This window comes from Agelaius tricolor, unplaced genomic scaffold, assembly GCF_023055355.1.
Source record: "Agelaius tricolor isolate 1412-34295 unplaced genomic scaffold, bAgeTri1.0.p SCAF_1, whole genome shotgun sequence".
Lineage (NCBI taxonomy): Eukaryota > Metazoa > Chordata > Aves > Passeriformes > Icteridae > Agelaius > Agelaius tricolor.
In genome coordinates this window covers 53,019,359-53,033,805 of record NW_027269261.1, presented here as the reverse complement: position 1 = coordinate 53,033,805, position 14,447 = coordinate 53,019,359, and the positions used below count along the sequence as shown (strand labels likewise).

Genomic DNA, 14,447 nt, shown 5'->3' with positions numbered 1-14,447 from the left:
GAAAACAGTTCAACTGTTATACAACTTAAGTAAATAGGATGTTTTTCAAAGGGCAACTGAAAGACTACTAAACCAAGTTGTCATCATTTGAAACTCTTCTGACAAAACTCTACAGACCGTACACTGGTGTAAAACACAGCACTGCTGCATATCACTTACCTACTCCAAGTTCTAAAATAATATTACTGACATTAGTTAAATCTATCATCATGGAAAGTGATCCCCATTTTTCCTCTCTTCCATTCTCCTGCTTTATGCTGCCAACCCTATTGCCAACACAAACAGTTCAAGATAGCCATAACTTCCCTGAGAATTCCCAAATTAAATGTACATCATACTTAAGTACAATTGTAAAAAAAAGGCAGACTAATGCAATGTGAAAACGGAACACTTCAATGTAGTGCTCAAATTCCACTCAATTTGTAATAGCACTACCAACAGCAAATGGAAAACATGGATCTATGAATAAAGAAGGGTGACACTATTACATTTTTATTACTGCATCAACAGCACTACACATTACTCTTCCCCAGACATGTTTACAGCCCAAGAGTGAAAAAAAAGCTCTGAAATACTTAAAAGGCTCTTCTACCTATATTGTTGCCTTTTCTCTCAAATACCTTAAGTATCATTAAGAAACCTCATCTTGTTATTCCTTAAAAAACAATCCTTTTTAATGTAAACTGATAAATTCTCCATTGACTGTATTCTCTGTAACACCACAGAGATATTTAGATATGATGGTTAATTACTACTGGGAATAAATGCATAGTAATATTTTACACTTCTGGAATCTTTTCACTCAAAAGCCATAAAACACTTGCATATCAGGCTAACTTTACAGATGATGAAAAAGGAAATCATAAGGTGAAATTTATTTTACTAAGGGAAATCCTGTAAAAGAGTCATAGTTATATTCCATAGAGTATGGAATGTGTTTTCACTTTTGTCCTCTGCTTGTGGCAAGTGTAACCCATACAGTTAGCAATGAAACTCACTCAATTTCAAATAATACACCAATGGTACTGTTTATCATTCCTTCATTCTGAAACTATTGGCCTCTAGTATTTTCTGGTCCATTTATTTCCTATCAGCTCCACTAAATCCAAATTGGGCACAAATCACCAAAAAGTTTTAGCTGCATTTTGCTAAACTGATGTCTTTTTTTGTTGTCCAGTAACTGTATCTCATACAACTTAATAACTAATACACTAATTAAATAAATTATAAGTCTAACAACTCGAATTTCTAGTCCTGTTGATAACAAGGTCCTCTGAAAGTTTTTAGAGACAAGGATGTAAGTTCTGATCACTTATATGAACTTAATCAGACTAAATCTAAAGGTGTTTTCTGAAAAAAAATCCCAGCATTTACTGGCAAAAAAAATGTGTGCTGGAAACAGAGCACATACCTATTTTTTGTAGAACTCAATCTGCCAGACAACATATAAAAAGTTCACCCAGACATCCTGCTATTTCTTTCAAGAGAATAATAATTGTATAACTCAGGCAGATTTATATATGAGCAAAATCTGTTCCTCTCTAGCTTTGGCTGCGCTGAATCAAGTCATGGGAATACCCAGGTTAACATTCTGATATTAAAAATGGGACTATTAATTTTATGATGATTAATCATAAAACATAACACTTGAGACTGCTTCCAAAAATCTGGCCTTGTTTTCTGTCTCTGTAACTACCCTGTGCTGCCTATCAGGGAGACCTTAAGATTATAAAATACAAAATCAAAAAATCATAAATTTTTTAATATATGTGCACTCATATCTTGATTTACTCTACTTTCTCTGAGGAATAAAGTTTTCAGAAAAACTGCACAATGAAAACTAGAAGCTATTTAGACCAGCACATCCCATACTAAGGAGCTACATACTTACAACTCTAAGTTACTTTTCTGCTAATTATTACACACACCCAAACACATAAAGTAGATTTGGTCTTCTTTTGGCACCCACAGGCTCTCCACTTTATTCCAGAAGCCAAATTCTATTTAATTTTGCCTCCTCTCCCATCAAAAGTAAGAGATCCAAGAGAAACTGAAGAATAAAATGCAATAGCAACTTTTAAACGAGTTGGTGCAATGGATTCCTCAACAAACGTGTATTTATAAAGGCAAGGATGTGACTGCAGTGTATGCAGGATGTCCAAGTACTATTATCTTTAATCCAGCTACTTCAAGTACCTACAGAACTGCATAAGGAAAATTTCTGAGATATTTATATAAGATGACAAACTTGTTGCAAAGAATCATATTTGCTGGCATCATTTCCTGCCTAACTTAAATTTCAGCTATGAGGCTCAACAATGTATTTACGGGGTGCAGCACAGGACAGTGCTGTCCTGCAGCATTCTACTATTAAAGCACAAAATCATGAATCTGAGTTAAATAAAGGCAGCTATAACAAGAAATTTTAGGCCCATTTCTTGAAATATCCCATCTGAATCCAATTCTTTGCTATTTTCACAGGAACTAACCTCAGGGCTTGGTTTGTGTTTTGAGTTTAAATGAAAGCAACACGTAGTTTTGAACTAGCCTGAATATTCCGTTTCATAATTCCATCTGCTGGGTCCACCAACTTATTTTGGCAGCAACTCTTTACCTCTTCACACCTTGGTTTTCCACTCTATACATGACAAAGAAGACACTGCTGTCTCTTCTGGGTGGAATACACAGGTACTTTGGAATACACAGGTACTAGGCAGGTATCTTTACCACCTTTTCAAAAAGCAGGGTAAATATCTACCACCTCTATATATGAAGAAGAAAGACTGAAGTGGAGATATTACTGTTAGTAGCAGCAGTCAGGAGCATCTTGAATGTAATGTCAAAACATATTGCCTGTGCATTGCTTCATAAACTAGAAAAATATTCCACTGTCACAGGTGCTTTAGGGAATGTTGCCACCAGATTTGCAACTGCAAAAAAAATAGTAAGTCATAAGAATGATAACAGTTAAAATTCATTGGTTTCCCTTGTTTTCTTTCCTAATTCAAAAACAAAAGAGATTAGGGATGAACATTGGTATCCAAAACACTACTTAGATATGAACATCCAAAATACTTTGGATCGACAGGGACATTACATTTGTATTTAAAAACTTCCTCTTAATGCTCAACTTCCGTGAACAGTGTGAGGGCTCAAAGTCTACTGTTCAAACCACTGCATACACTCAAAATGTTTTACTGCCCCATGTTTTAGAGTCCAAACTACTAGATTGTCATAATTCAGTTCAAAAGTATAATAACTGCTGATAACTGTAAATCATTTCTCACAGCACCTCTACAAAACTGGCTACTTAAGACTCCAAGAGATTAATGGATGCTGAGACTGGAATGAACATCCCTTTGCAAATGGACAGATGGAAAAAATTCCAAATTACTTTTCAGATTAAAGTAATAAACTGACTTTTCTCAGAAACTGGTAGCAGTTTTTGGAAGCAGAAAGAAATTCTACGTGCTTCTGTGATGTCAAAGATGAAATCTCTGTTTGTGGAGGTACAATCTGTAGCAAGAACACACGTCTGCCAAGACTCTGGCATTGATGATATTTTGTCTAGACAGCCTTTGAATGTGACTGACACAGGAACAGTGCACATGGCTGAGCAAACTGAAACTTATGGAAGAGCTTTTCAAGACTTAGTCAAGATACGGGATTTTGGAAATGTGCCTAACATCCTCCAACCATGCCTCCCGGTATCCTCCTCAGGAATCTAACTGGTTTTGTTTTGTCAAATCTCCTAGCTGTCCCAGGGAACAGAAAGATACATTTGCTCATGTAAGATATTGGCAGGGCCATTTGGACATAAAGACATATCATCAGCAAGTGGAGAGCTCTACATGCTGGCTAGTCACTGAGAAAGGCATTCAAGTCATTGAATTGTGTGTTATTTTGAAGGACTGAACACTGTAAGAAATAGCTAAATCTTTCCTCAATTACTGGGCTTGACTATGGGAAACACATGACAACTATTAGCCAAAGGACAGAAATAACTAGTTGCAGTTGATAACCATTCTAGCTATTTTAGAAAGCACTACATATTTACCATGACCTTTTGAGCCCTGACAGAAGCAGCCTGGACAATGTACATGCTTTGATGGAAAAGCCCATGTGAGCTTGCCATTGACAAGGCTGTAATTTTTGGGAAATGACGACTATCATTTACAGTTAAATTTTCACTGTGTGACAGCCCTGGTTGACTTAGTCCTCAAGCAACTGTCAGGGCTAGGAGAAAAGAGAAAAAGGTGAAGGAGACTCAAAGAGATTATCAGCTTTTAGATTTGGCTGGTTCACTTCCAGTTCAACTGTCACTGAATTCAACAGCTACCCCCCTAACTTACTATAATTTTATTTTAACTTCCATTAACCAATATTACAGACAGTACTGTTCAGCAACACAAAAGGTAAAAAAACATAGATTCTAGTTTGTCCTCCAGATAAACATCAAGCCTTAAGACACTAATTTAGAGTTGCAGCAAAAGTACTAGCTACTGCTGTGGAACCTCAGAGCTCCAGCAAATTTTTGCACCTGCAAAAAAAATTATCCTGGCTAAGTGAAAAACATAGTAGATGCTTCTCTGCAAATAAAATACCTCAGTGAACCTTAACTTAATCCTGATACAGAAATTTGCACACTTGACCTGCTTGGCCATGAGTGTTTGAATCTTTGGTCTCCAAGCCCACAAACTCAACCTAGAGAGTCAGTAACATGTGTGTAAGCAACAGCAGCAGTACTTGTGAATCTACAATGAAGTTCTGAAGTTCTGAACCTTAACTTAATCCTGATACAGAAATTTGCACACCTGACCTGCTTGGCCATGAGTGTTTGAGTCTTTGGTCTCCAAGCCCACAAACTCAACCTATAGAGTCAGTAACATGTGTGTAGGCAACAGCAGCATTACTTGTGAATCTACAATGAAGTTCTGAGAGAGCTGTTATCACTGGGAGGGACTGAAATACTTGCATTTTGGGACCTTTCAGTGAGTTGGAACCGCAAAATTTCTCACCTAGTTACACCGTGGATACAAAGAAAAAAAAGTATTTTGATCTAGGTACTAGGTGTAAATTGGCTATCATATTTCTGAACCAGAACGAATTTTCTCCTCCCATCTCCTCTCTTCCTCCCGCCCCCTCTCCTCCCACCTGCACTAAGGGAACACTTGTTATGGGGGCAGCACGCCTAAGGAAGCTCAGATTAAAAATAGTCCTGACTAGCACCTGGTGTTCTCCAGCAGGCCAGCATGCTGGTGACTCTAACAGATCTGGACCCTTATGAAGAAATATGATGAAATGACATGTCTTTTATTTCATACACTCGTTTATGGATTTGCAACCAAAACTAACTGGATCTGGCAAGTTGGAGTTGCCTGGCTCTTTTTGCATCACTGACACACTTGCACCTGTCACGGATGGATTCCTCAGAAGGGCCAAAAGGAGCAAGACATATTTATTTTGACAGCACACGGGAGCCAGATGCTGGGCCAGCAGGTTCTGATGTTCACTGTCGGCCATTAGAAAAGGCGAAACACATCAGCAGCACTGGTTGGGGTGGCAGGCCGTCAGGCGCACCTTCCCCACGGCCGCTTACAGGCAGGCAGCAGCCGCTCGGCTTTGTCCGTGCCCGTCTCCGTTCAAACCACCCGGCTCCGCGGAGTCCGGCTGGCCCCTCTCACGGCCGGCCCTGCAGCCCCAACATGTCGCCGCCCCGCTTTAAGGTCACCGCATGGTGAAGCCGTCGAGCTCCGGGGGCCGCGATGCACCCGGGCCGCGGCCGCTCCACGGGCAGCCCGAGGGAGGGGGCAGGGCCACGGCCGCCGCCGGGGGCACTTACCAGGTCTATGAAGGTCAGAAATTTCCAGCTGCCTCCATAGGTCTGATGCGCGGGCATGTCAATGGCCTTGTAATTGCACAGGATGGAGCAATAGGACAGGAGGATGGCGGCGCGCAGCACCTGGCAGGGCACCAGCGCCATGTTTGCGGCGCGGGGTGCGCCTCCGTGTGCCTGTGTCTGTGTCCCAATGCCCCGCGTGTGTGTGTCCGTGTGTCCCGGTGTGTGTGTGTGTGTGTATCCCTGTGTGTGTGCGCGCCGTGCGGGCGGGACTCCGAGCGCCTCCGCGGCCCCGGCCGGGGCGGAGCGCAGGGCCCGCACGGTGCGGCGGCGGCTGCGGCGGCAGCGCGGGGCAGGGGGGCCGCAGGGCCGGGCGGCGGCGGCAGCCGGGCGGGCGGGCGGGCTCGGCGCGCTCCCGAGCCTCAGCTCCGCGTCCGGGCCGGGCCGGAGGAGGCCGGGCCGTTCCCGAGGGAGGGGAGGGACGCCGGTGTGAGCACGAGTTAATCGCAGAACCCGGCTGCCCGCCGGTTTTCAAGCGGGAGCTACAATGACTCAGCAGTTACGGGTTATACCGGCCTGGCTCGGAGCAGCGCTCCGGCTCGTGTGTGCCCCGGGCAGGGCGCCCCCCTCGCTGCCAATGGGCGGGAGCGCGGCCGGGGACGCCCGGGAGAGGCCGCGGAGGGGGTGCGGCTCTGGCTGAGCGCCCTGCCTGCCGCTCCAGGGCTGCCCTTCGTGTGTCCATACCCCGCTTGTGTCCGTACTCTTCGTGTGTCCGCACAGCGGCCCCGCCGCGCATTTGTTTTGCCCTCTGTGTTCCTGCGGAACCTTCAGGTTTCCGCTCATCCCCACACAGACGTTTGCTAGGAGTGGGCTCTCCAGTGCATACAAGCCTGGGAGATGGGAGCCTCCTGATCGCTGGGTTGAAATGAAGTACCAGCATTATTGTAAGGCATGATGCCCTGGGACATCATACCAAGGCTCTGGAGCACCATATCTTACAAGGAAAGGCTCAGGGAGCTGGGCCTGTTCAGCCTCAAGAAGTGATGACTGAGAGGAAGCCTCATCAATGTCTGGGAGTATCTTAAGGGAGGGTGTCAAGAAGATGTATTCAGGCTCTCCTCAGTGGTGCCCAGCAGTAAGAAAAGAGGCAACAGACAGAAACTGACGCACAGGAAGTTCCACTTGAATATGAGGGAGAACTTCTTTACTTGTGAGTGACTGCACTGGAACAGGTTGCCCAGAGAGGTTGTGGAGTCTCCCTGACTGGAGATGTTTGAGAATCATCTGGACACAATGCTCTGTGCCATGTGCTCTAGGATGATCCTCCTTGAGCAGTGAGGTTGGACCAGATGATCCACTGTGGTCCCTTCTAACCTGATGCATTCTGTGATTCTGTCCTGTCAGCAGAGGTTTGATCACCACAGGGATCCTTGATACTAGGAGAAATCAAGGGGGGACTCATGTTTTGGACTCCTACACCTTAAGAAAGAAAGCTCTTAAGATGCTTGATTGCAGAGTAAATATTAAATTGCTTCACTATCTGGAAAAGTTATTTTAAAGGGGAAAAAAACCATGAGCAGTGATGTCCGGGCTTGGATAGACAAATCACTTCTATAAAATACCATCTCCATACATCTGTCTTATGAAGTAAATATTTGAACAGTAAGGTGCTTTATCATAGTTAAGCTGCTGGAAGGCAAAAAGAATCAGTGATTGTGCAATGCATTCCCTGCTTCTATTCCACTAAGTAAAGTCAAAGCCTTTTCATCTGATATCAACTGTGCTCAAGTTCTGCAAAAATGAAGGGCTTTTAGGAGAACACATGCTAGCAGCTATCCTCAATGAATTTAGCACTGTTCAAGGTCTCTGCTTATACAGAGCATTGTATTCTGCTTATGCAGAGTATTCTAGAGGATTCTTTATACATTCATACATACGTATGTCATATGTATGAATGTATAAAGAATCCTCTAGAAGCATGAAGCATGAATTTAGCACCAGATGCTTTAGATAATCTTATCCATCAGTTCACAGACCCAGCAAGCACATTGGGCAATCATACTCTTGTTTGTGGCATGTGTTTTAGTCTTGCAGGCTGAAAGTCTTGCAGTCTCCCTGACTTCTCAAGGTGCAGTGTAAGAGTCACCTGAGTGTAATGTAGTGGTCTGGAGTGCAACAGGAGACCAGACTAGTGACATTATCAGTGTGACCCAACAGAAGGGAGTCTGTAAAGCAGCATAGTTGCTGGTGGGGACCTGATGTCTGTTCTGTATTCATGCAGGAGGTTTCACTTCTCTGGACCTGTGAATATTCATTAGTGGCTGAAGTGCATTAAGTGAAATCCTGGAGCACATCTTCTGTTTTGGTTTTATTCAAAAGGAGTCCAGCTTGCTTTCTGAAACTGTGTCAAGTTGCAAAAGCTCTCAAAGGAAAGTTACTCTGTGCAAATCTCTACAGTGTTGTGATCAGCTGCTTGACAGCAAGAGTTTGGGGCTGTATGAGCCTTAGGCAGCCTATCCCCTAGTTTTCTCCTGCACCACCTCCTACAATATGCAGGAACTCACCCCTTTGGTCATGTCTCTGTCAATAGTAAGGCACTAACACTCACTGAACATTACATGATAGCCACCTTTAGCAGTTTACATTTTAGTTGTGTGTAGATTAAACAATCTCCAAGGTTACAGCACCCTCAAAACTTTTTTAAAACTGAAAAACTACCCAGGCATTTTGGAGCCCTGTTTGAACATTCTTTAGTTTTACTCTGCACTCTTCAACAGACATCTCAGCAAGGCTCACAGAAAATCTTAACCTCTTTGGAAAAACTTTCACTAAACCTTGTAAGTCAAGGTGAAAGTCTAAATGAAGCAGAATGTTGTACATTATAACACTTTATTCCCCATTTTTTTTCTTTCAGTGAAGAAAATCTCAAGGCAGGCTAACTATCATGCCAGCCTCAGCCAAAAACTCTTCTTTATTAGTCTTTAGTCAAAAACTCTTCTTTTTTATGCATTTCTAGTTTCTACCTTTGATAGGAAGCATAAGTACATTGTGGGTGGGTTCTTTGAGCCTGTGTCCTTTCTAAAGGGAGTATCTGTTGACTCTCTGTACAGTATTCTTATAAGAACTAGCTTAGACTGGAGGTGCCATTAGTCTGTATGTACTGCTGTGAATTTCATACTCTCTTTATTGAGAGACAAGCAGAAAAGTCTTTTGTGACTGTTGTTGAAGTTGGTCTGCAAAGGATTTTATTTTCCTTTACATTTGGTCCTAAATATTTTCCAGCAAAGTAAAATTTAGAAGTTTACTGCTTTGACCTTTACATTGCTGTATGAATGAAACTTTTTTGTACTTCGGTAAAATGTTTACATTTCAGGTTTTGGATTAAATGCTTAATCATTGTTAGGTAGATTTTAACCATGTAAAGTCAGATATCCAGGGCTACCCTGTCATGTTAGGTAGATTTTAACCATATAAAGTCAGATATCCAGGGCTACCCTGTCATTTTTCAGATTCCAATGATTAAATACTTGTTTGTATGTAAATTGTGAAAAGACTCAATTTTCATAAGCCACATATTGTAAATTTACTTGAAAGTGAGATTTTGACACAGGTCATAGTTGTCATTCAGTTGAGATGAGAGATGGCATTAGAAAGGAGAAAGAGTTCAAAGCTCTGGTGTGTCTGGGATGGGAGATGTTAGCAAGGGCTGTCTACTACAGGGGAGGAAGCAAGGTGCCTAAAAAACTGTCAGAGAACTGAGTGAAAAAAAAGGGTGGGGGCAGGGGGTTCCCATCCAATTATATAAAATGAGTAGCAGGGTGTTCTTTCTACTTGGCACCTTGACAGAATAAAGCATAACATCTTGGAGTCCAAGTTTGATCTTTTCTAGGCAGGCTAGCAAATAAGAATGTTGAAGGAATATTTGATGGATTTTTATTTTCCTTTTTTTTGAGTTTGTTTTGTTCTGTTTTTTGTTTTGCTTGGAGTTTTTTTAATGTCTTTGGGTTTGTTTGTTTTCCATTTTTTTAAACAAATGACATTTGAATTTCTGAACAGCATTTTATTTTGTGAATATCAAAAGATATTGGTGAATTATCTGTGTGAGAGATTTTGAGACCCACAATGGGCCTTTAATTGCTTTAAATGCAGATTAGTCATCTACAAGGAATTATGCCACAAACACTTCCCTCCAAAGCAATAATAATAATAATAATAATAATAATAATAATAATAATAATAATAATAGTACTTGTAGGAAGTTGGTAATACTGCCTCAACACAATGTGCTCATGACGATGCACCTGATACTGCAATTTCTAATATTGGAGCCATAGAGTACAAACTGTGCCAAGGTAAGTAGGTAAGTACTTGGATGTGTGGCAGTGTGACTCTCACATAAGGAGACATGCAAAAATTAAATTTCTTGTGAGGAACATAAGTGAAATTACTGGAACAATGCAAGTTATAAATCGACAGGAAATTGTTGAAAGACCTTCTCAGTGTCTAAGAGAAGAGTTTTTAGAAATGTTCTCAGTTAATATGTATGTGTTTAATATGTAGCTCTTCAGTTGAATAAAGTACCACTTGGAAATGGCCTCTAGTATCAGGGGAGGATTCAACTCAAAATGTTTGGTAAAGACAAATGCTGTAACTAGGCCTGTTATTAAAAGTACTAATAAAGTTTAGGCAATTTTTTATTTCTTCATTTACTTTGAATAAGTATATATTTCCTATATAATAAGATTGAAGGATGGAGGAAAAAAGGTAATAAAAATTATAAAACTGCATTCATACCTGGTATAAAGAGCAAGGTGTCTAGATTTATGGAACTACTTCATTTTCCAATGACTGATTATTGCCAATTTACCTTCACATTTAGGTTAAAGAATTACAGTGAAGTTACTCATTTGACATATTTTGTACTGCATATTGTATATCTATCTATATGTATTTAAAAATGAAGAAAAAAGCTGGAGCGGAGATGACCAGGAGATTAGTGGAACAAAGTTTGGGGAAGATGGAAATTGAGTTATCCTCTCTGCAAGTTAAACTTGGCTTTATCCTAAAAAAACATGAACTTTCTTGCTATAAAGATGAAATGAGTGAAAAAACTCGCTATGTTCATCTTCCCTCTTAAATTATATGCCCCAAAGGGATGATTTTTATAAAGAAAAAGCCTTATTGTACAGATCAGGAATTTTGAATGTGTAAGTGATGCAGGGACTCTGTAAGCAGATTAGCTTCTCTTCACATTTGGATCAGATAGTTTGTGTGTAATAATAGTTTGTGTGTAATAGTTTGTGTGTTTCTTGGCCAGGATTTAATATCTCAGTTTCATATACTTTCTGTTGAGTACATCAGACAGTGTTAGGGCAGAAAGGGAAGGCAGGTACCAGGCCCTGAGGCACAGAAGTGTGCTGCTGACTGGGAGTATTCCACCTGCCCACAGATCATATGGCCCTCTGTAAACCAGAGCAAATATTCCTCTGCTTTAGCTGCAGTCTCACAGAAGGATGTGGCTTTTGGGAAACGGCTTAGGAACATGCAGTGCACAGTTATAAATTATCTGCTGTCATGGTTTAAGAGCTTATCCCTTACACTGCATCTAGCTATTGTCAAGTTCTTGGAATGAGCTGGATATTAGCACCATGCTCTAACCAACTGAGTTGATCTTGGAGTCAAAAGATTCACAGAATATTCTGAGTTGGAGGGGACCCACAAGGATCATCAAGTCCAGCTCTTAAGTAAATGGCCCATACAGGGGTTGAACCCACAACCTTGGTGTTAATTAACTTTGGTGGATATGCATTGTTGTTTAGGAATATCAGTGAACAGTAAAAAAGCAGAACTGTTTGCCATGGGGAAATATGAGTCAGCTTCTTATTCATTAAAAATGTACAAATGAAGACACACCAATTTTCCACAAATAATTGTAAAGCCAGAAAAATTAACCCTGTGTGGAACTGCACACTAAGGATCTGCCTTCTCTTCTTTTGGTAGAAGACAATCCTGGCAAAAGAATGTTTACTATTGAAACACATGAAATCCCATCTGAATGTAAAAAAATGCTGTTTACTCTCAGATTGGTTGCACATGGGAACAGGTTGTGTGGAAAGACTGTGGACTCTCTACATCTGTGGTGATATTCAAAACCTGTCTAGACATAGTCCTGGGTAAACTGGTGTCCTTGACCCCACCTGAGCAGGGGGATTCAACAATATGTTCCCTTCCAACCTCAACAGGTTGATGTGATGTGTTAGTGTAAATGGAGATACATTTGCATTTATACTTAGTGACTAATGCATAGTTCACCAAGTCTGCCTGAACTTTCTAGATTAAAATTTGTTAATTTGTAATTTTAACAACTAATTTAAATTGCTAACTTTAATTATTAATTTAAATTCTTAGATTTAACAATAGATTAAATTGTTGATTGTTAAAATAATTTCTCTGATGGCTTAAATCCCCTAAGTTCATCACCATGCTACCTCCTCTGAGCACCTGGGCAAAGGAGTTAGTAGGATAAGAAGGAATGGGAGTGGTGCTCCACACCGCTTTTGTAGCAGTGCTTGCATAAAAAAAGTTATATAATTGTTGTGCTGGAGACTTCACATGTGTATTTTATTAATTGAATTGCAACAAATGTCTACCCTGAAATTGCCCATCAGAAGTTGTAGACTTACTTGTTTGCACTGTGTCTGTACCCCAAATTCTTGTTCATAATTCTGGACTAGTAAAACTTTATGTCTTTGTCCTGACTGAAAGTTCATCTCAGCAAGAGCTATTTCTTAATTTATTTTGAAATTATAAATATGTAACTGTACTTCACTCAGTGACATCCTGGACTTATGAGGAAGCATTAAATACTAAAAAATACAGAATTTTCTTAAACAAACAATGTTTTTTTTTCTGTGATAACCAACTCATAGGCTGTACTGGGAAATAGAGTAAATATAAAATATCTTCTATTATGAATGACAAAATTGTCTGGTTCAACTGCAGTAAGATTTAGCTGATCAAGGGAGAGCGGTAATACACATCTAACACAACAGCCAGGACAGAGAGAGCATGTTTCATTCAGTAGCAGAGAGACAGCAGTGGCTAGCAAGGACAGGAGTGACTCAACACCCATCTCAAAGATTTGTCATGGCCAGTTTTTTGAACTAGTTTTGCTTTGATGCTTTTGCAGAAGCTTGTATTGTGTTTGGGCTGCCAAGCAAACCTGGAGGTGCCTCCCATCATCTGCTAGCCCCCCTGCAGGGAATGCTGATCGTTGCCAATTCCTCCTCTCTTGGTAGGAATGACTCTCAGCAGAATGCCACACTTCTGGCTTTTTGCTATCTGCCAGACAATACTGCAGCAACCAAGCTCTTTCTGTCACCAGCTGGAAGCTCTTTTTCTATCTAATTTTTTATTCTAGTGCTCATCCTCAAAATGTCTTTCACGCAACTTGTGGAAACTCTGTCATTTTTCAGTGTGTGTCCTTCCCATTGATACAATCTGCTGCTGAAGGCTCACATTTCTCTGGGCTAACAATGGCAGGGGGTCTCCATCTTACTGTGATGATATTGCACCACAGATGGTTCTGTAGGATGGTTTTCCTGGATACTGATGCTTTTTTGTTTTGTTTTGTTTGTTTTGTTTTGTTTTTCTTGTCTGTGTATCAAAAATGTTTCAGATTCTGGAAAATAAGAACATGATCAAGAAATTTTTGGGTAAGGTATCTTCATGCCTCTGGAGCATCCTTTCCTGCCTTTTTAGTTCAGTCCATGGCTATGCTGATGGATTAAACTCCTTCCCCATTCACTGATTTACACTCTTCCAGCCTTCTTTCAAATCTTGCTCTTAGACACACAATGCCACTGTGGAAATGGTAGACAGAAACTATTCCTGTAATTTCCTTACTTATTAATCTGCCATGTGTCTGCATCTCCATAACTAAAAGCCTCTCTTAAAAAATAGAGCTTGAAAAAAAATAGAAACAGTAGAAACCTCAAAATGGAACGAAAAAGGGAAGGAAACACACATATTGATGTGACACAAAAAGTGAATTGCAAACTGGGTTTAGGGAAACAACCATGAATAACTTTCTCCACTGTTTGTTCAGCTTTGTATGTTTTTATAGTCTGATGGTCATTTGAGATTAATTGCAGAGGATGGAAAGATAATGTGTGTTAAAGGAGAAAATGAAGGGAAAAGCAGGAGGTTGAGACCAACCTGCATAAAGAAACCAGTAATTGCATATTTGAGCTCTTAGGTAAATCACCACAAATGCAAAGGGGAATAAATGAACACACTGAAATTACTTCAGACTTTCTTACAATACCTTTTTTCGTGTTATGATTATTGCTACTCACTTGCTAAAACAAAAATAAAAATTAGAACAGTTTAAAACTATTCAAGCTAAATCATGGGAATTTCTCTATAAGTGAATGAGATAATCATAATCCTTGTTTTCCTGGATGACAGCAGTGTTGCACAATGTTCATAACCACTGCAGAGGACACACTGGAAAAATGGGTGTTTGCAAAGAAAACCTAGTGCTTAATATCCATGGGGAAAGTTTGACTGCCAGAGCTCCCACCCATGAATCTCAGATTTACCAACT

The 14,447-nt window shown here is 40.6% G+C and overlaps 1 protein-coding gene across 1 annotated transcript in view; it reads right to left on the bottom strand.

Annotated features, from left to right (window-relative positions):
* AIG1 (androgen induced 1) overlaps positions 1 to 6,275 on the bottom strand; it is a 125,331-nt gene extending 119,056 nt beyond the window's left edge. The window contains exon 1 of the mRNA XM_071434290.1: positions 5,843 to 6,275. Coding sequence (XP_071290391.1) covers positions 5,843 to 5,983 — 141 coding nt within the window. The 5' untranslated portion in view covers positions 5,984 to 6,275. The remainder of the gene's footprint in view (positions 1 to 5,842) is intronic.
* Between the last annotated feature and the right edge of the window lie 8,172 nt (positions 6,276 to 14,447).